At 40.3% G+C, this 20,199-nt stretch overlaps 2 protein-coding genes across 3 annotated transcripts in view; both read left to right on the forward strand.

Annotated features, from left to right (window-relative positions):
* LOC139949283 (uncharacterized) overlaps positions 1-8,640 on the forward strand; it is a 222,441-nt gene extending 213,801 nt beyond the window's left edge. Inside the window, exons 2-6 of one of the 2 annotated variants that reach the window (XM_071947692.1) lie at positions 1,336-1,775; positions 2,931-3,036; positions 3,527-4,096; positions 5,139-5,410; positions 5,687-8,640. In XM_071947692.1, the coding sequence (XP_071803793.1) occupies positions 1,336-1,775; positions 2,931-3,036; positions 3,527-4,096; positions 5,139-5,410; positions 5,687-5,983 (1,685 nt within the window). In that variant the 3' untranslated portion in view covers positions 5,984-8,640. The remainder of the gene's footprint in view (positions 1-1,335; positions 1,776-2,930; positions 3,037-3,526; positions 4,097-5,138; positions 5,411-5,686) is intronic. The other variant, XM_071947691.1, reaches the window with a different exon arrangement.
* A 5,249-nt stretch (positions 8,641-13,889) lies between these two features.
* On the forward strand, positions 13,890-15,299 carry LOC139949132 (vesicular acetylcholine transporter-like). Its single transcript, XM_071947539.1, has one exon. It carries the CDS (start codon positions 13,902-13,904, stop codon positions 15,297-15,299), a length of 1,398 nt encoding a protein of 465 aa, XP_071803640.1. The 5' UTR covers positions 13,890-13,901.
* Positions 15,300-20,199: the final 4,900 nt, after the last annotated feature.

Genomic DNA, 20,199 nt, shown 5'->3' on the forward strand with positions numbered 1-20,199 from the left:
GAGATTTAACCAGTAGTTTAACCACATACCATGTTACTTACGACACAGAATTAATTTGAAAGCCGTCTGATAAGTTTGACAAATTGTTTTCAAACTTGCTGAGATTTAACCAATAGCTTCAGCACACCTATTTTATTAATACATAAAAATAATCTCAAAGCATTCTTATATCGTAGCGTCATACGATATCGACCCTCATATGTTTTCGAACCCCCCAACTTTGATTACCGTTTACCGCGAGATTGTGCAAGCTGCACCAGTGACAGAAGCTATGCAGTTTACTCACGGTCTGTATTTTCATCAGGCTTAATCATGCCGAGAATAAAGTTTCCTGACGTTGGTTGTGCTCAAATATTTATAAAATGATTGATTTTTGATACAGATCACTAGTGCATTATTATGCCAACATTCAAATGAGTCAAAGAAACATAATCCAACCTCAAAAGTTCAAAACAAAATTACTATCTGCTAGATTGAGTTTCATTCTGCTTTAGTCACTAGATGGATCACGTGAGGTGGTTACTATTTGGGATTCTATGGTGTGCCAGTATGATGACAAAATTAAAATATTTTAAGTGAAAATGGCAACAATTTTTATTTTTTATTAACTGCATACTGTAACTAAATTCCGATAAGCGTAAAAAAAAATATTACGTCTATATTAAAGAAAATATATCATAGTTTGGTTTCTTATCTCCTGAAACAAAACATAACTGGTCTAAAATGGGGGGAAACGGATTGTTATGAAGTGTGTGTGTTTTAAGGGGTGGAATGTTTTACCACCATGCCTTATCTCGATTCTAATATAGTAGCCATAATGCCGTGAGACAAAAATGTAATTAAATTTGTTAAGTATAGTAATTGAATAATCTTTTTGATTTATTTTGCACGCCATACTAGCTTCGGAATATTCAATAAAATACCAACCAATGAAAGGTGTGAAAACATATGACGTTGCTCCAATGTCATGCATGCATAAGCACTGTTAATGGTGGACTGTCTCTCGCAACGTAAAACCAAAACTTCACAAATTTCAACACACCAGGAAGTGTAAGTGTTATTGTTAAACAATTGGATAGATGATTTGAAAAAAAAACATTCAGTTTTTGATTGTGAAATTTTTTCCTGTTATCCTACTGAAAACACATGACACCAGGATATATATATTTTTAAATTGTCTTGCAACTTTCTGACATTAAAACAGTATCTTGAGCACACCTATATTGCTGTTAAAGCCTTGAGCGTCACTGATAACGGATGCGCGTTTATAACAAGCAACTATTATCTTAAAATAAAAAATATTTTAATCGTGTTTCTAAACTGTTTTGCATGCAGTTGCCCTATTGGGCTCTTTGATGGTCGCTTGCTTCATCAAGCAATCACTGGCTGGTACGGACAACACCATCGTCCCAGGAGCTTTCGGTCCTGATGTCGTAGATGCCACCATCGGCAAGATAGCAATAGTTGAACAGGCCAGCCAACTCGAACCGCACGACAGGATTCTGATTCGCATAGCATGGGTAGAAACGCAGTTCGGCACTGCACAGCGCACTGACCCTAACTACTACGGTGGGATATGGCGTGTCGATCGTGATATGTTTGATGTTACTTTGGGCATGTTAAACATGGACAGATACAGTGATATATTTTTGGCGATTTTAACTTACCTGGGGATAAAATGGGTCCAGTCTACTTGGGAAGACTGCCGTCAACCTTTGTACTCCGGTCTTGCTGCCCGTCTATTTCTTCACAACGCCAACCCGATCATTCCACCGGTAAGTGGCATTGATATCGTGGCTATCAAAGGGTGTACGTTTGGTATCTCTCCCTGAATAAATGACAATAAAAACTTATTTCTTATAACGTAAGTCTCATGAATTGTGTACCCCGTGCATGGTGGTAGAGTTTAAAGGGGTGCTATATTTGCTGTCATTTATTTCGGATATATGTATTGAACATCAATAAAATGTGTTTTGTTTTTTCCCCGACATATCTCACTTGCGTAATTAGCGAATAAGTCATGCCCCCCCCCCCCCCCCCTTTTGTGGATTGTTACCGCTCCCCTACCATCGACGTCACGTCGGGAATTCAAACATATCGTCGGCAAAAAGAGTCTGGTCCCTAACTACACGCGCCTAGGTACCAGGCCACACAGTGCACACGTCTCTATATGCACAGCCAGGGGGCCCAACGGCTCGGGTTACCGACATGACGTCACGTTTATGCAAATGAAGGCTCCCTTTTAGGGGCGGGGTGGGTTCCCCTCATCTCTTGAAAACCATTTTTAAAATACTTGAGCATTTAATAAAAAATTTAAAAAAATATTTCAGGTTTAAAAAGTCAAGGTTAATCGTAGTTGGTTGTTTTTTTTGTTGGGGTGTGTGTGTGGTTGGTTTTTTACAGTTTTTGTTTTGCCCGTCTCGCTTTGATCTTTATATTTTATATGATGTATTGAAATATGCATTGTTTTATGATTTCATTAATGTCTTATAAATATTAATTTGGAACAACAAGTAATTTTTATTAGAACCAACACAACTCGAAAGAAATTTATTGTGCATTGTTAAGATGATCAGAGCATACTGATCAAAACTGTGATTTGTCAACCATCAGGCCCAATTCCGTAATTACTAAGCACACACATTTGCTTTGCATGAAATTTCTTCCTTTACCAACCAAATTTCCGTTTGTTGTTTATTGCTTGTTACTTGTATTCAGCTGTTGTTTGCTTATCCTGAAAATCACGTGGAAATTTGGTAGGTTTTCCTGTTTTTATCAAGGAAGAAACTGGCGTCATCATGCTAAGCAAATTTTTGTGCTTAGCAGCTCTATGAAATTGTGCCAATAGTTCTTTTCACAGATCCAACACTACACAAAAAGAAATTTACAAGTGATTTCTTTTGCTGTTTTTTCTAACTCCGTTACTACAGGGCTGGTCTGTGGAGCAACAAGCAATTTATTGGCGAGACAACTACCCACACGATCCTCCTACTGGTGATGTGACGTATTTTTCCGAAAGAGTTGCAGAATTACCAGGTAGGTTGTTTACAACCAAGAGGGCGTTTTTGTTTTTGTGTTTCAAAGGGGGTGATGTTTTATGAGGGGGATATTTTTTGTAATTATTTTCTAGTTCATTCAGCAGAGCTGGCACTCTTTAAAATAAAAAATAAAAACTTACAACAACCAAATCACAACTCTTATGGAAAGGACTCTCTGCAATGCCTGTAAATCTCTCCCAACTGGCATTAGTGGAGATATCAAGTCCAAGGGGGCGAAGACTGATTTCATTTCAAAACATCTTTCCAAAGATCAAAATAAAACTTTCCTATCTGAGATTGTTGCGAGCTTCGCTGGTAAGTAAAGTTAAATGTACATTAAGCTAGTTTTACATAACCTATTATACACGTCAACTTATTATACACGTCATCACGCGATTTATTTTATTAGATACTTTTCTTGAAACTAATCGGGCAATAAAACAATCAGTGTTACCATTTTAATTGTTGATTTTCTTTTATTTCACCAGGATGTACAAACAAGGGCATCGATTTGGTCTTTGTAGTTGACAGTTCTGGAAGTGTTAAACCAAGTAATTTCGAGACGTCCAAGCAATTTGTCAATGACATTGTCGATTCATTTGAGATTGGTAGCGATCGCACACGCGTTGGAGTCATTCAGTATTCCTCCTCTGTTAACATCGAGTTTCACTTGAACCAATACACGGATAAAAGTTCACTTCAACAGGCGATTAGTAGTATAAATTACATGGGTGGCGGTACTAATACGGAGGGGGCTTTGAATGTCATGGTAGATGAAGGTTTCAGTGTTACAAACGGAGCCAGGGAGCTTGGTATCCCTCGGGTGGCAGTTGTTCTAACAGATGGTCAATCACAAGGAGCTGACCGTGTCCGTGTGCCAGCAGACAGAGCCCGCGAAAAGGACATCATAATATTTGCCATCGGTGTGACGGCAAACATTAATAAGGCTGAGCTGAACGCCATTGCAAACAAACCGAGCCATATCTACGTGTTTGAGGTTAGCAATTTTGATGCTATCGCAGCAATCGGTGCTATACTCCAAGATACCGCATGCGATCGTAAGTATTTTCCATGAATGTCTGGTCTATTAAAGGGACACACCGGCCGAATTGGGCTATTTGGGCTACAAAATAGACTAAGCTGTGACTTCAACAGTCTTCCAGGAATAAAGAAGAACAGTCTTTAAAAAAAATCATCAAATTAAGCCGTTTTTGAGCATTTTAAGACAAAAACACAGGTCGCGTGATTGTTCTAACCAAAAAGTGGTACAAACAATCACGTGACCTTCCGGGCTAGTTTTACTTGCAGCCGTCTAAAAGTAACTTACTTAACCAAATTTAAATCTTTTTTTTACAAAATTATTTACGAATAATTGACGAAAAAGATCATGTATTCAAATTATCGCTACAAAATGTAAATAATGGTGAAATTTGTAACATAAGATTCACATTCAAAGAGTCCGTGTAACTGAAGCTTGTTATATGGCCGCTTTGGTTTTTAAAATCATTTTTCGCTAAATACGTGACATTTTGATGATTTTTGTTTACAGCAACCATGTATAAAAACATTATTTATGATTCTCCACCCCTTAATTGCGTAAACGGTGAGCCGGTGTGTCCCTTTAAAGGAACATTACATATTTTTTTGGCTAACAAGTAATCCACCATATTTACATGAAAAAAACTGAAGAATTTTGCGATCGATCAGCCATCTGGGTCACGAAACATAGTGAAAAACTATCACGGTGCTGGGACGCATACAACAGCCACAGCCAGGAACACCGGGGCGAATCCCTTCTCTTTTCGATAAAAAGATGTGACTAACGGTTTTACGTCCCATCCAAAGGGCGAAGCAATGAGTAAATGTCTTGCTTAATTAAGGACAAAAGTGTCACGGTTGGGATGCGAGCCCCCACGTTCTTGGCACACCGTTTTCCACGCTCCCTCTACGACACACAGTTACTTCACTTGATGTTGAACCCACACCCCGATGACCTAACCACTAGAACTTTAATCGGACGCTCTAAACAGCTCGACCATGAAACCCTTTATTTTGTAAAAAATATAGTCTTCAATGCTTAAGATTTGTTTGGGTTTTCAGAATCTGCTGAGCTGCCTCCACTCGCCGAGCTCAACGGTACAATCGGAGAAAACCAAACACAGAACTTCGTCCAAGACATACCTCCAGAAGGTACCACCATTATTCTCCGAACAGCTAATGGTGCTGTAGTCATGTATGGATCCAAAACCATCGAGATACCCAACTCGGCCCTCAACGATTTCAACCTGACAGCCATCGAGGGACAGGGCCCCGTGGAGATCTTCATTGGAGAAGGCTTTTTTGGTAGTTTGCCCGGCCGTAGACGACGTCAGGTATGACTTTCAACTTAAAATGTTTTCAAAGACCAGTATACTCACTTGGTGTTTCCGAACCAAAAATTTAACAGATTTGTAAAAATTTGGACTCAATTGGTCATCGAATTTGCAAAAGAAAAATGTAAGAAAAAACACCCTCGTTGCATTAACACTTTGTGTGCTTTCGGATGCATAATAAAAGGCTCCAGCTGAACTGTTTTATCATTAATATTTGTTTGAGAAATTATCTTTTCTCAAAAACTACTTTTTGTTTTTCTTTTTCTTTTTCTTCAGATGCCTAATCAGAACGACACGAAAGCGAACAATGAAACAATCGGCAACCTGTATATCAGCATCGAGGGAAAGCAAGCAACCAATGTCTTCTCATTGGTTACAGCCGAGGGTGACGTCACCAAACCAGAAGCCACCGAACCGGGAACCACCCAACCGGAAACTACCGAACCAGAAGGCACCCAACCCGACACCACCAAACCTGACAATGGAGTTGGCATGGTCACTACGACAGTGCCATACATTGCTCTGATTATTCTGATTGGAGTAATTATTGCTCATTTGGCAAATGCACTTTAAATCCAAACCGATTCGACTTCCTTATATATAAAAAGATCTTTATCATGCTGCCGCCATCTTGATCATGTTCCCTGTATCCAACAACAGCTACGGTTGCTAATATTCATTGTACGAAAAGGAACCAGACTCATTCTCCTTCCAGCCTCAGTTTGCTAACATTGATTTGAATGGGATAAAATCAAGATGGCCGCACCATGATAAGGTCTAAGCATGGAGGAATTGCGCACCTTTAGCACATGAGATCATCCGAGTATATAGGGCGCCCTCATGCATAAAGAGCGGTTAGTTTATGGACACACTCCGCGCAACAGCTTTGTTGTACATTTATAGGCAATCAGTTGTATATAGGTTTTGTTGTTTGCTGTGTTTGTTCTCTTTCATCATTTTCGTCTGCGACAATGACGGCGCGATGACGTCACTGCATGAGGCCTACATTGTTTCTAGAGTGTGATAGATAGCTAGATAGATAGGTCGATAAAAGGTTTACTCACACAAGCCGTCACAGCATAAAGACTGAATTTCAACTATGATACAACATTTTAAAAAAATTGAAAGTACATCATTAAAAGTACAGCACTGTATAAAAATCACTGCGAAAAGGGACACAAAAAGCAAAATGCAACCACATACCTCACCAACACAGCCAGAATAGAACAAAACAAACGAACAAACACAGTCTCACACAAACGACAGCTAACTCTAGTACTCTGCAACGATCACAAAACCAATACGCAAGCAAAGGCACAAAAAACGTTAACAAAATGTGGAGAGCTTTATAGTTAAATTCAAGTTCCCCCAGTATTTCCAGGGGCCCCAGAACTAACGTTTGTCTCCTGTGACTACAATAAAAGAAACAAACAAATTTGGAAACTGTATTACTGTTTTCTTTTTGAGCAAAATGTGTAAGTTTTTGAACTTCTGCGAACATAGCATACTGCTTTTGTTGGGGGGGGGGGCTGAAATGACTAGGTTTTTAGAGGGGTGTGGTATTATTAACAAAGTAAATAATACTAGCAGGAATTGTTGTTCTTAGTTTTAAGACATGTTTATATTTTCAGTAGTTACAAATCATTTTAAAGAGGTGTGGGTGATAAACTATATTGTGTGGTACTAAGTAGACTAAGTTTTGGGTTTAAGTTCAACATACCAAGTTCCAAAGTGAGGAACTGGGGACAAAAGAAGTCCGTGATTATGTAGGAACTTGAAACATTGTGTCGACTAACAATCGTCCATACACTGACAGCTCTATGCATCGACTATGTGGGCATTCCTTGCTTCTGTATAAAGGGAAATGAGATTCTTCAACACTTTAAACAAACATTGTGTGGACGTGTGTAAGTCAACATAGTGTTTCAAGTCAACACACTGTGTGGGCTTCTTTTGTTCTCTCTCTGCATAATAGTTATTGTAAGGTGATGGTAACGAAGTTTGTAGTATTTAGATTATGTTGTTATTAACTAAAAGTGTTGCTATATAGCCCATTACACAACCATTTTTATATACCAAAATAATTCACAGACAGTTAGGGTCATAGAATAGTTGATGTCATCGTTACACTGATTTATAGGCAATTAATCAAAAAAGACATCATGTTAAATTGTTCTTTTATTCATAAATACCTCAGACAGTTTCGCTTTTCCTATTGGTGGAGAGCGCGTCACGTGGGTGTGTATAAATCTTTGTTTATGACCAGTAAAAAGTGTTGAAACATGGGCGTAACACGCGAGCTTGCACTTGTTCTTTTAAGACAGTTTCTTCATTCCTATTGGTCAAGAGCAACGGCTGAAACAGTTGTGCCACATCACGCGACGCGCAACACAGCATTCCCATATAAGGAGTTGTTTACCCGAGGGCGGCGGAGGGCTCTACCATTTCTTAGCTGGAGGCGTGTTGTGTTGAAAGAAATCATTGAACAATTATAATTTTTGCATTTATTTTACTTTTTGACCAAAAGGTGTTGATGTTTTTGACCGAAAGGGTATTAATGAATGGGAATCAAAGTGCGTTGAATCGGTTTTCAACTAGCGGGTTTAAACCTGCCGAGGCCAGGTTCTTTAGAATTTACCTCGACTTCGTCTCGGTAAAATTATCAAGAACCAGGCCTCGTTGGGATTAAACCACTAGTTGAAAACATCTTCACCACACATTGATTCCCTTAGTAATAGTAAATACATAGTTACAGTCATATTATTAGTTTAGTAGTAGTAAATAATCGCAAGCCCAATTTCACAGAGCTACTTTAGGCAGCCTATGGTGCTGTACAAAATCTGCTGAGCAAGAATTAGCAGGAAACCTGTCAATGAGTGTATACATTTTTATATGATTTTGACTGGTAAGCTATTTCAAGTAAGCACTCTACAGTTTGTGGTTTACCAATTATTCCACATTATATAACTGGCATACAGATCCTTGTCATTTGATTGGTGGAAATTACTTCACGTGACATTCACTATTACTCCCAACCGCACCGGCGATCAAAAAGACCTATTCGCCCATGGGGAATAGCATTTCCCATCCAACAGTTAGGATCATCCTTGTTTAGATGGATACCGGCGCATCATAAATGCCCATTATTATTATTAAAAACTAATATAATGATGAAATAAAATTTAAAAAATTAAGAAGAATTTATTAAAAAGTGATTACAAAAAAGGTTAGTAACTTCTCCAAAATTTCGCAATGTTTGAGAAAATGTCGCAAGGATTGTAGAACATATTTTTTAAAAGTTGTTGTTATTGACATAAAGCTCAATTCGCCCGAAAATGTTAACCAGGAATGTTGAAAAAGGGGCTTAAGAACAACGCTACGAAGCCGAAAACACCCCACGTAGCACTAGTAGGGACTTACGCACTTGATTGAAGTTACGAGTGCTTCGTGAATATGACGCAACTCGCAAAGAACGAACTAGTAACACGAAAGTGCTTACTATAAGGCTTATAGAAGAAAAGGCTTCATCAATAAGGCCCCAGGCTCCTAGTGGATTATACCAATGCCTATACGTACATCCTACGGACTGTGAATTGTAGGTGGCAACGGGCCCTTTGTGGCGATTGACTTCGCCTAATATTGGTTCCAAGTCTGCGATCGAGGCTTTCGGTCTACCTGCTGGCCCTTATTATAGGACTCTTTCTCTGTACAGGTACTGCAGTGTAGTACGAAAGTCTAAGGCCGTCAACGTTATCCTACGATCACGAGTTGGATGGGGCGCGTGATATAGGTAGTCTGTGGGTGGGGCGTTCTTTGTGGCTGACGCAGATATAATAACCGCAATCTCAGACTTGAAATCAAGTCACGTCTGGGTCGATATAGCCCAAATTGGGTTACTTTTTTGTTAGGTGTTCGGGCCAACAGCCCGAAATACCTCTTATTGTGGTTTTTTTTACAACAAAACTGTTCAATCGACTGTGGAAAGAATATAATCGGCAATGTCACCCCACGGTGAAAGTACACCCTACGCTGCACTCTTTCTGTGTGGCTCCCCTTTCTGTGTCAGGCTGCTCCAGACAAACTTGCCTTAAAGGCAATGGACACTATTGATAATTGTCAAAGACTAGCCTTCACAGTTGGTGTATCTCAACATACGCATAAAATAACAAACCTGTGAAAATTTGAGCTCAATCGGTCATCAAAGTTGCGAGATAATAATGAAATAAAAACAACCCTTGTTACACGAAGTTGTGCGTTTAGATGGTTGACTCCGAGACATCAAGTTCTAAATCTGAGGTCTCGAAATCAAATTCGTGGAAAATTACTTCTTTCTCGGAAACTATGGCACTTCAGAGGGAGCCGTTTCTCACAATGTTTTATACCATCAACCTCTCCCCATTACTGACTACTGGAGAATAGGCTGACACAAAAAACAAACTAATGCTCTGCTTTTGTTCCATTATATAATTATTACTCGTCAATAGAGGGCGGTATGTAAGATGAGTGGTCTTTGTAACTGTATGTGGGAAAATTACTTCTTTAAATGGCTTATAGTTAATGTGCATTGTTATAGGCATAACATGGGAGGGGCAATAATTGTTTGAATCGCTATGGTTGGAATGTCCCGTCATGCATTTGGGCTGCTTTTGTAATGGGTTTCGTAGAGTGCACTATAAAACCAAAGGAATTTTATATTGTGGTTGAGATTTGCGTTGCGGGTGCTGAGAAGGGAACTGTTTGGGTGTGAACCAGCGGACAGCTAGGCCAGCGTTGAGGCTGTGTCGTGTCGACCCGTCTAGCACGGGTAGGGGTCCGGCGGGTGTTTTAAGGCCCATCAGCAACGCAAATCCTCCCGGGAATCTCGGACCCAAGGATAAGCGGTGTCGAAGCCAAAGGCATTTTGAGTAACTTTAAACTAATTTAACTGGGATTTAATCAAGCCATGGGTTATTCACTAAATGTCCCTTGTTCTAAAATGCTTGCAGCCATTGACTATTTTTTGCCTAAAGAGTTGATTATTGTTTGCCTAAAGGATTCTATTGCTGTTGTTCAATTGATCTTTTGGGTATGGCCATTGTGAAATTTGTGAAGGCGTAGCTTTACCGGGTTTAAATAGAATTGTTTGTAGTAAAGGGCTTCCTAATGTAACATTTACAGGAGTTCCCGTGACACTAAACCACACTTGGTCTGAACGGTCCTCTGGGGCGTGGTCAACCTTCAGCGGGAAGACTTACGTGGGGCTACCGATGGTAACAAGGGGACGGGGGTCCACTCCTCTGAGCAAACTTATTCTCGAGACTTAATCAGCCGTTCTACAAACTCTATGTCGCCTTTCTGATGTTTTTTTATTTATTTAGGGGAACTTTCATTGTATTAAAGTCTGAATGTAAACTTATTTACTTATGCATGAAATTCATATTGTACGGATTGCCCTAAGCTGTGGAGAATGTAAAGGTGCAAAACTGGAAGATTGTTAAAGCTGAATTATTGTGGGGTACTTCTATTAAATTGTAGTTTCTTTATTATTTCTAATCTGGTGTCACTGTGTTCCATTCTTGTGTCTGTGTTTTATGTATGATATTAGTCCGAGTAGAGTGGCGCAAGGGTCCACTCTGCGACAGTCTTACTATATCACCATCTCCTTTTACTAGTTAGCCTTGCTCAAGGTAGCCTTCATCAAGGCTGTTGACGTACTGTTCCCCGGCCCGGTTCGCGGCACACGCATGCAGTGCATACACAAGTGTACATTACCATACATTGTACAGCGAGAACAGTATAGCGTAGTCGTGAGTACGGTCGTGTCTTTGTACTTTCAACCTCATACACGTGGCTCAAACCAGCCTTGATGGGTTTGTAAAGCTTTATCGGAATTCCGATAAAAGGGTATTCATGATGTGGGCGTGTCATTCTAAACATTGGCCAATCACAGGCGCGATTGAGAATGACGTATTACTGCTAGCAATCATGGCTGTACGCTAGCTGTATGTACATGTACTGTACTACGTGCTTTTTATAGCAGTGTCGGTAGCGTGGTGTATATTAGCTATGATTGTAAGGGGGTCTGAATGCGCTGCTGGACGGGTGAGCCGGACAATTAAGACTCGCCTGGTCGGTATTAAAAATGGTGTTGAACAACTTTGAACAACTTCCGTTGTCTTGCGTTTCATTATAACACGAGGACTAGCATCATAATTACAACGTAGCTGGTAGATTTGTCCCTGAATTGGAAGCTGCTGTACTATAAGTGTAACGTTGTAGTGTAGTACTAGTAGTATGGCAAGAGTTAGTTTATGAAATTGAACTTTACTTGTAGTTGTTGTTCAGCCACACGCCATCTTCTACCGTCTGGTATGTTTTCGACAACACATATTTTCGATCTCCAACTTTGATTTACTGCGAGAAACGTAATGAATAATATATGTCTACATTAGGACAAAATAAACAGCTGGGTTTCTTATCCCATCCGGGCTGTGTTTGTGCTTCAAGGGGATGGGGTGTGTTGTACTGTCATATGCCCAACACCTAAGAATTCTTACCAAGTAGCCATCTTGCCGGAAACCCATGACACCTGGATACCTTTTTAACCTTTGTCAAACACATTTCACATGGTCTAATTTTCTTCCTTCTATTTCTAAACCCATGATTGATGCATTAAACGCGGTTGTTATATTTTGTTGAAAGTTTCTGTAGTTGTGTTGCAAATTACACACCACTGATTTCCAGCGACTTACAGTTTTGTTTTACTAGTAGGGATTTCTCCCTCGCCCGCCGCCATTATTGCAACTTTACTATACACAGCCACGGCTTGTTTACAATTACGTCGACGAGCACATGTGTGCGAGTGCTTGCAGATCAACGTTGTGATTGACATCGCAGCGAGAGTTTATAGGTCAACCAACAACCAATGAGAACGGGTTGTTAGTAAACATTAGCATAATGAGCTCCGCCCTCAATTTTGGCAGATACAAAACCATCAAAGCGCTACTTGGGAAGTACCCATGTACCGTAAGTGTACCGTAAGTGTACCGTATACAGATAGTACATGTACATGCACAGTACGTATGTGTACATACGCTGTACACGTATTATATGCACTGTGTTATGTATGGGGGTGCGCTGGTGGAATTCAGTGATGGGGACTGGGATTTTGCAGATCGCGGCTGGCTGTAGCGCCTTGATCAAGGCTATGCTCAAGGCAGTCGCATTATTCGCTCCGAAAAGACGCAGCTGTAAACCCACCCGCCGTATACCCTGTGCATGGTGTGTGCGATCACACCGAATGACCAACCCGTATACACACTGTCACATCGCACGAATACTGTTCACACAAGTCATCGCACTCGTACACTGTCACATCGCACGAATACTGTTCACACAAGTCATCGCACTCGTACACCACTAACCGCATGCGGAGGCCGTCAGGCCGACAGCCTTGTCGGATCTGTATCTTCCCGTTTTAATGTGTTGTATTGAAAAAATTCCACTAGTGGACGAAATTGGGGGGGCTCGAGGATATGCTAGTATGCAGCTCATGAATATGTATATCGTTCGTCAGACCTATCAGACAACACAGGATGTGAGGCAAATGAATTATTCATTTTGACGTCCAATCACGCACTTCCCTTATCACGACCTTTGGACCCTATCATGCATCCGTGGTGGTGGTGTGTGAGGTAAACATGTCTCGTCTTTCGCGGGCATTATGGTAATGAGCTGACCGTGGGAACTCTTCGCTTATTATAGTAATGAGGTCAGTGGCTTCAACACAGATCTACAAGGCTGTCGGCCTGACGGCCTCCGCATGCGGATAGTGTACGGGGGCATCGTGTCGTGCGATGTTACGCACAGTGAATACGGGCGGGTTTTACGCACAGTGAATACGGGTGGGTTTTTATACAGCGGTCTTTTTTCGGAGTGAATAATTCGACTGCCTTGAGCAAGGCTATTTACTAGTCAATTGTTCAGTTGAAATGTTTATCTCAAAAAGTTCGATTAACAAGGTGAATAAATGCACACAAAAAAAGGACTAATATTTGACTCAGGATTGTTTGATTTGTTGGTTTCTTGAGTTCAATGCAGTATTTTCAGAGTCCATTGTCATGTGACAAACTACTTAAGGATAAAATCCTTGTATTTGTTAGGTGGTTTGATGTCTGATCTAGAACGAGGGGATTTCACTGAACTTTTAACGGCCACCAAACTCTGCGCTTACGTTCACCATACGGTAGGTCGAAACAGCTATACTCAACCGAGTGCACGAATAGTTGCTTGTGTATCGACCTATATTGATAGTTTTGAAACTCTTTGATTTATTTGCCGCTGTATTAGGTAGGTCGCAACACCGAGTGTTTCGAATACCGTGATGCGTAACGAATGAGTTGTGGAAATGTGGTTCGTGTGGTAGCAGACATATTGGTTGCTTTGAAACGCTTTGTTCTACTGGGCGCTTTAGTCTACGAGGAACGCAGAGTGAAAAAAGGTCTGCACAGCAATGTATTTTTACGGAGGAAATTCTGAGAAGTGGTTGAGAGTTTCCACAAGTATTGGTTGTCTATATTTGGAAAGCTGTTTGCATGGCGCAGTGGTGCCTCTTCTTACCGAAGTGCAGTGGCAACATCAGCAGAGCAGTAACGCCACTATCGGTGAAATACCAAAAGGTTCAGCTGCATCATTCGCCTTAGCCGCCATGTTCGTGTCCACGGGATTGTTGGAGGTATTATTCTCACCGATTGCCGGTTTAGTTGCTGACCGGTGGGGACTCGATGCAGTAGTTCTCTTCGGTTTGCTTTGTTCTACATTCAAATGTCTTCTCTACGGACTTGCACCTTTTACTCCATTTATTCTAATGACTAACCGTTGTTTGCAGGGTGTGATGAGCGCGTGCACCCAAACCATGGCCATGGCTAGGATTCGAGACGTCTATGACGAAGTATCACTGGAGTGCACGATAGTAATTGGAGTGGCAATGTGTAAGTTGTCTTTCAGTTTATTCGCGGGCTTATTCGTAGGCGAGATCTTCCGGTATCTCGGCAGCGAAGTTTTCCTCTTATTCCTGCCTGTTGATGTAATACTCATTGCGGGCGTGCTGTTGACATTTCGAACTGAAAATTTCCACAAGGATGAGACTAGGTCTGAGGTTGCAGGAAGACAAGTCGACACGAAGAATCAACGTTCTGTGCGATGGCGAGCCCTTTTCGATGTCCAAGTGTTGATTGTCGTATTCGGTATCTTGGTAGTTAGTCTAGGACAAACGTCACTCGAACCTTCCCTTGAAATTTGGGTTCAGTTTATGTTTGGAGAAGGTACAGTATCGACGGCGCACATACTTGGACTATGTGGATGCTCTGTTGTAGTGAGCACCGTATGCTGCACCTATGCCCTCGGCACCTTCAGCAAAAACTTGACGTGGATACTCTGCTTTGTGTCTCTTTGCATAGCAGGACTACCCTTGGTGCTTGTTAAATTCTCCCCATCTCTCATCGCAGCATCAACTTACTTGGCTGTGTTTTTCTTCGGTTTACAAGCATCTCGTCTGATATTAATCACCATGTGTTCTATGATCGCTGTGGTGCGATATCCTGAAGCATACGGCTTTGTGTTCTCCCTCGTGAACTTTGGTTGGGGTGCTGCATTCCTCATTGGACCACTCGTAGCCCCGTTTCTATTTGAATCTGCCTGTGCCATCTGTATGATTGGTGTAGCTTGTATTTTAACAGCTCTACTGACATTTTTTCTCCAGCATTTGGACTCCAAAGATGGACTTTACTTCATGGATTGCATCTCTTGCAAGGCCTTTAATGGTGATGGATATCAGTTGATTGCAACTAACGAAGACATTCTATTTACTTATGACCAAAAACAGGTTATGATTCAAAACATCGATAAATAATTACTAACATTATTTGTTTGGTATGACTTTGCAAAGGGCTTGGGTTCGAATCCCATCTGAGTATACATGTGATTTGTTTAAACAACTCGAGAAAGTACCGAGTATAAAAAACAAAATGAATATTCTTTATCCCCGAGGCAAATTTAACATCTATTATAACATTATTTTGATTGACACATAGAACAATATAAAAAATACATCTGCATCTGTCAGCTACTGTACAAACGCCTGGTGTGGCTATCCCGTACAGATGATCGTCAAAAATACTTGATTAATTGCTTGATTTTTAACCCATAACTTCATAAAGCATTAGGATGATTTGTAAAGCATTTAGAAATCAGTTTGTTGTTACTTTAAAATATTAACCTTGCGGTCATGGTTATCCGTCGCTCGTAATGGTTCAGAGTAGTTTTCATACTATAGTTGTCACTGGGCTTGCGTGACTAGCTGTGAAAGGGACCATTCAAAATCAAGGTAAAAAAAAGTACCCATACACCTCAAATTTATATAGTTAACAAAGAAGATCAAAGTTGGTCTGACCATCAAATGAATCAGATATTTAAGATGAATGGTCTCCAACCAAAATCAGTAGTTTCCATTGACTGGACATCGTTGTGAATAATTATATTGTTAAAGGCAAGTATTCACACTTAGTGTATCCCAACATATGCAAAAAATAACAAACCTGTGAAATTTTGGGCTCAATTGGTCATCGAATTTTTAAGAAAAAAATGCAAGAAAAAACAATTTTGTTGTATTACTTTGTGTGCTTTCAGATGTATAAAAGACTTCATCTGAAGTGAGAGGGAATTTCTCTGTCTCAAAAACTATACCATACTTCAGAAGAAGCCGTTTCTCACGATTTGATATACTATACAGCATTGCTCGTTACCAAGTAAGTTTTTATACCAATAACTATTTTGAGTCATTACCAATATTGCATAGAGCTGTTTAGCACACAAATTTGCTTAGCATGAAATTTCTTCCTTGATAAAAACAAGATTACCAACCAGATTTCCATTTGAGGACATTTGGTTGGTAATCCTGTTTTAATTGAGGCATAATTTCATGCTAAGCAAACTTGTGTGCTAAGCAGCTCTATGAAATTGGGCCCTGGTTAAAAAGCGTAAGGACCAATGGTCGCAGTACTCCAGAACTGATGTTCAGGGACATACTTCATTTTCAAATTAAGATATTGCTGAAGTAAAAATCATCTAATCACGTAACAATATTTTCTATAAGGTACGGACAAACTATGCTACCTGAATAAGAGCAGCCAAACCACCATGTCACAGTGACTGGTAGCTTGCTCAAGTTCTGCTTTAAAGGCAGTGGACACTATTGGTAATTACTCAAATAATTATTAGCATAACACCTTTCTTGGTGACAAGTAATAGGGAGAGGTTGATTGTATAAAACATTGTGAGAAACGGCACCCTCTGAAGTGTCATAGTTTCCGAGAAAGAAGTAATTTTCCATGAATTTGATTTCGAGACCTCAGATTTAGAACTTGGAGGTCTCGAAATCAACCATCTAAACGCACACACCTTCGTGTGACAAGGGTGTTTTTTCTTTCATTCATATCTCGCATGTTCGATGACCGATTGAGCTCAAATTTTCACAGGTTTGTTATTTTATGTATATGTTGAGATACACCAACTATGAAGGCTAGTCTTTGACAATTACCAATAGTGTCCACTGCCTTTAATAGCAGAAAATTGTAAAGCACTATTTAAAGGGACACTGTCGCCATGATCATTTTCTGCTTGTGGCTTTTATGGAAACATGAACTCTCACAGAGTTACTCAAGGTGCATGCGTTAACCGCCACATGACAGAACAAAAGCTTTTATGGGCGCCACCACTATAATCGGTGAAATTCAAGGGATAGTGGAACCATTCAATGGATTCCAAACAGATTGTGGTGTGTCGGTGGTTTCGGTTCAAGCAATTTTGGGTACTGTTCTGAATAGCCGATATATCATTATCGCAGTCATGCATGCCGTTGTGCGAGGTATTTTTCTGTTAAAGCCGTTATACACTGTCGGTAAACAGTATTGTCCGAGTCCCACACTTCGTGTATCACACATAATATATAAAATAACAAACCTGTGAAAATTTAGGCTCAACCGGTCATCGGAGTCGGGAGAAAACAACGGCATAACCCACTCTTGTTTCCGCACGTTTCGCCGTGTCATGACATGTGTTTAAAATAAATCCTTAATTCTCGCTATCGAGAATTGATATTGTTTTACTGTTTTCTCAAAAAGTAAAGTATTTCATGGACTAATATTTCAAGAGAAGTTTTTCACCATTACCTTCTGTAAACCCTGTAAATTATTTGTAAATCTGAGAACATTTTTTTTTTCTGTACCGAAAGTGTATAATGGCTTTATACAAATGACCCATACACGTAGGCCTTTGATAGATTTCAAACGCTCGAGTGTATTTGGAACTTTGTGTCACATCGAAAACAGAGAGTATACTCTTCTTTGAATAAAGTTATTTATTTCAGAACCAATTATCTGCTTAGCGGCCGATTTTGTGCTTACTCTGCGATTTCCATTTCGCTGCTAACCGTATCACGCGAAAAGGCTTGCTAACCTTCCAGTGCTTTCTTACCGCACGAAAATAAATAAAAAATGACGTCACAATGCAAATTCATGGTAAACGCCCAATATGGCCGCCCAATTAGTTTGCTAAATTGTGAAATACTCCGCACCTTAGCACCGTTGTGGCTGTTACACATACCTTTTGCAAATACCCATTGCGCTAACACTTACTGTTGAATAAGGTGCATGTCTAGCTTAGACCAGCATGCACATCGCTCCACCCCTAACGCGCGCATCAGTAGTTTTCATTGGCCTTGTCCTGGCTTAATTAAATATACAACTTTGTTGTAAGCAGCTGTTGCAAGTTGTTTGCAAAAACACGCTAAGACAGATTGTTTTAGCGGGGCAGACCGTTATATTTATCTGCGGGGCAGACCGTTATATTTAAGGCTAAAAATGTCAACACAACAGTACAACGCACACTCAATGAGTGTCACAGACACAGTCAAATGGAAATAATACGTACTAGCGGGATGCCGCGCTTCGCGCCGCACCCCACTAGATGAGGAGGATTCTAGTATACAAATGTTGTAAAAGGTAATGTGGGGGCAAGGGAGGTATTCTTACAGGTAATAATCATTTCGTAGGATTGGATTAGAAATTGTATTTATAATCGGTATGGAAATTTGTCATTAATGTTGTATTTTGATAAAAATTAATTGTTGAGCGTGCACAACTTAGTTGTGAAACGTCGCGACGCGTCGCCTCCCCTCCTCACCTTCTCTCTTGCGTTCTCCAACTCAAGGAATTGGTGTTCGTTTCTGGAATTGAGCTTGAATATTGGGGATGGGTATACTTGGCATTGATGGTACTTGGCATGATATGTAGGGTATTTCGTAATATTTTAGTGTTGATCGAGCGGGCCAACGCATTATCCGTAATGTGGATTAAGTATCGCCTCATTTACGCATAGTTTTAATTCAATCGGCTTTTGTCATTGTGTCAATTTTATCCACTGCACTGAGTATTTCCCAGCTAAGGTGACTGTAAGGGTAATAATGCTTTGTCGACTAAAAATATAGCACTTACACTGCTACAATGACACACTTATTTTATTGTGTTGAGCACATTTGGTATAATCCAGTTACACGGATTTGAGTGGTCTAAGTCAGGTCTCCCCCCTCAACAATAATCACCGCTGCTAATAGCACAGGAGAAATCCGACTAAAACGGCTTGTATGAAAGTGGTACCCACACACGTTCTGTGTGTGGGGGACGACATAAATATGGACTGTACCACTAATGGTGCAGAGTTAAATGGAACAAATAAAGTTCCACAACAATGGGTTGCTGTTTGATGCGTTTAAAAAATGCTGGAAAGTTGGGTAGGCCTACATGAGTGACTTAATTGTAATAAACACATATGTAACAGATGCATGTATTAAAGCCTAATGTTTTTTATTTAACACGAAATTAAACCCCCTGTACAAAATGGTATATACACAATGCCATTTACCCCTCTGCGAAACATCAATGAGTCACTCTGGAATGTTAATGGGAGTCCGAGGTTGCCACCCACTTCAAACCTAAAGAGGTGGCTCTGTGTGCAGCCTACAGCTTCCCCCCTGCCCCTAGACCAACAGGTGGCCCATATCAAAACCAGACAACCACAGAGGTGACTCTGCGCGCAGCCTACGGCTTCCCCCTTCGACCAACAGGTGGCCCATATCACAACCAGACAACCACACATGTAAGGAGATACTGCTCGTGACTCCAGCCAATCAGACAACTCGTAAGAGGGAGTTCGGTTCAGGGTTTTGTAGACTTGCAACCCGACGTCTGTAACGATACAGCCGTGTTGGATTCCACAAGGATGCCATGCCACTGGACCTTCTAATTTTCAATCCAAGATGGCGCGGGTTACGCTTTTAATAGTATAGATGATTGGTTCTCTCTGAAGGCAACCCTATTTATTTTAAGTAATTACCAATAGTGTGCAGTAAAAATTCAGAGACTATACTCTTTTTTAAAGAGTAGGACATTCCAGAGCACTACACAAGTGAAAATAAGCCCCATCCAATCCATTAATCTCATCACAATTACCAAAAAGAGCCAAAAAATAAACTATCAAAACACTTTTTCCGACAGCGCCCTCTTTTGAACCATCCTCCTGCAGCAAATAATTTTTTTCCAGTTGTTATTGGGGACAGAATCTCCTAGGACAAAGTTCTGTGTGACAACGGAATCCTAACAATCATTCGTCCCATACTTGGTTGGAACATTCAAGGAACTCATATTGAACTATCCTATTATTGTAAACTATTACACTCTGGGAATTGTTTTAATTTT

This window comes from Asterias amurensis, chromosome 16 (assembly GCF_032118995.1).
Source record: "Asterias amurensis chromosome 16, ASM3211899v1".
NCBI lineage: Eukaryota > Metazoa > Echinodermata > Asteroidea > Forcipulatida > Asteriidae > Asterias > Asterias amurensis.

Bases quoted from the DNA above. Each gene is read 5' to 3' on its own strand.
- LOC139949132 (XM_071947539.1), top strand. From the start codon at position 13,902: ATGTATTTTTACGGAGGAAATTCTGAGAAGTGGTTGAGAGTTTCCACA.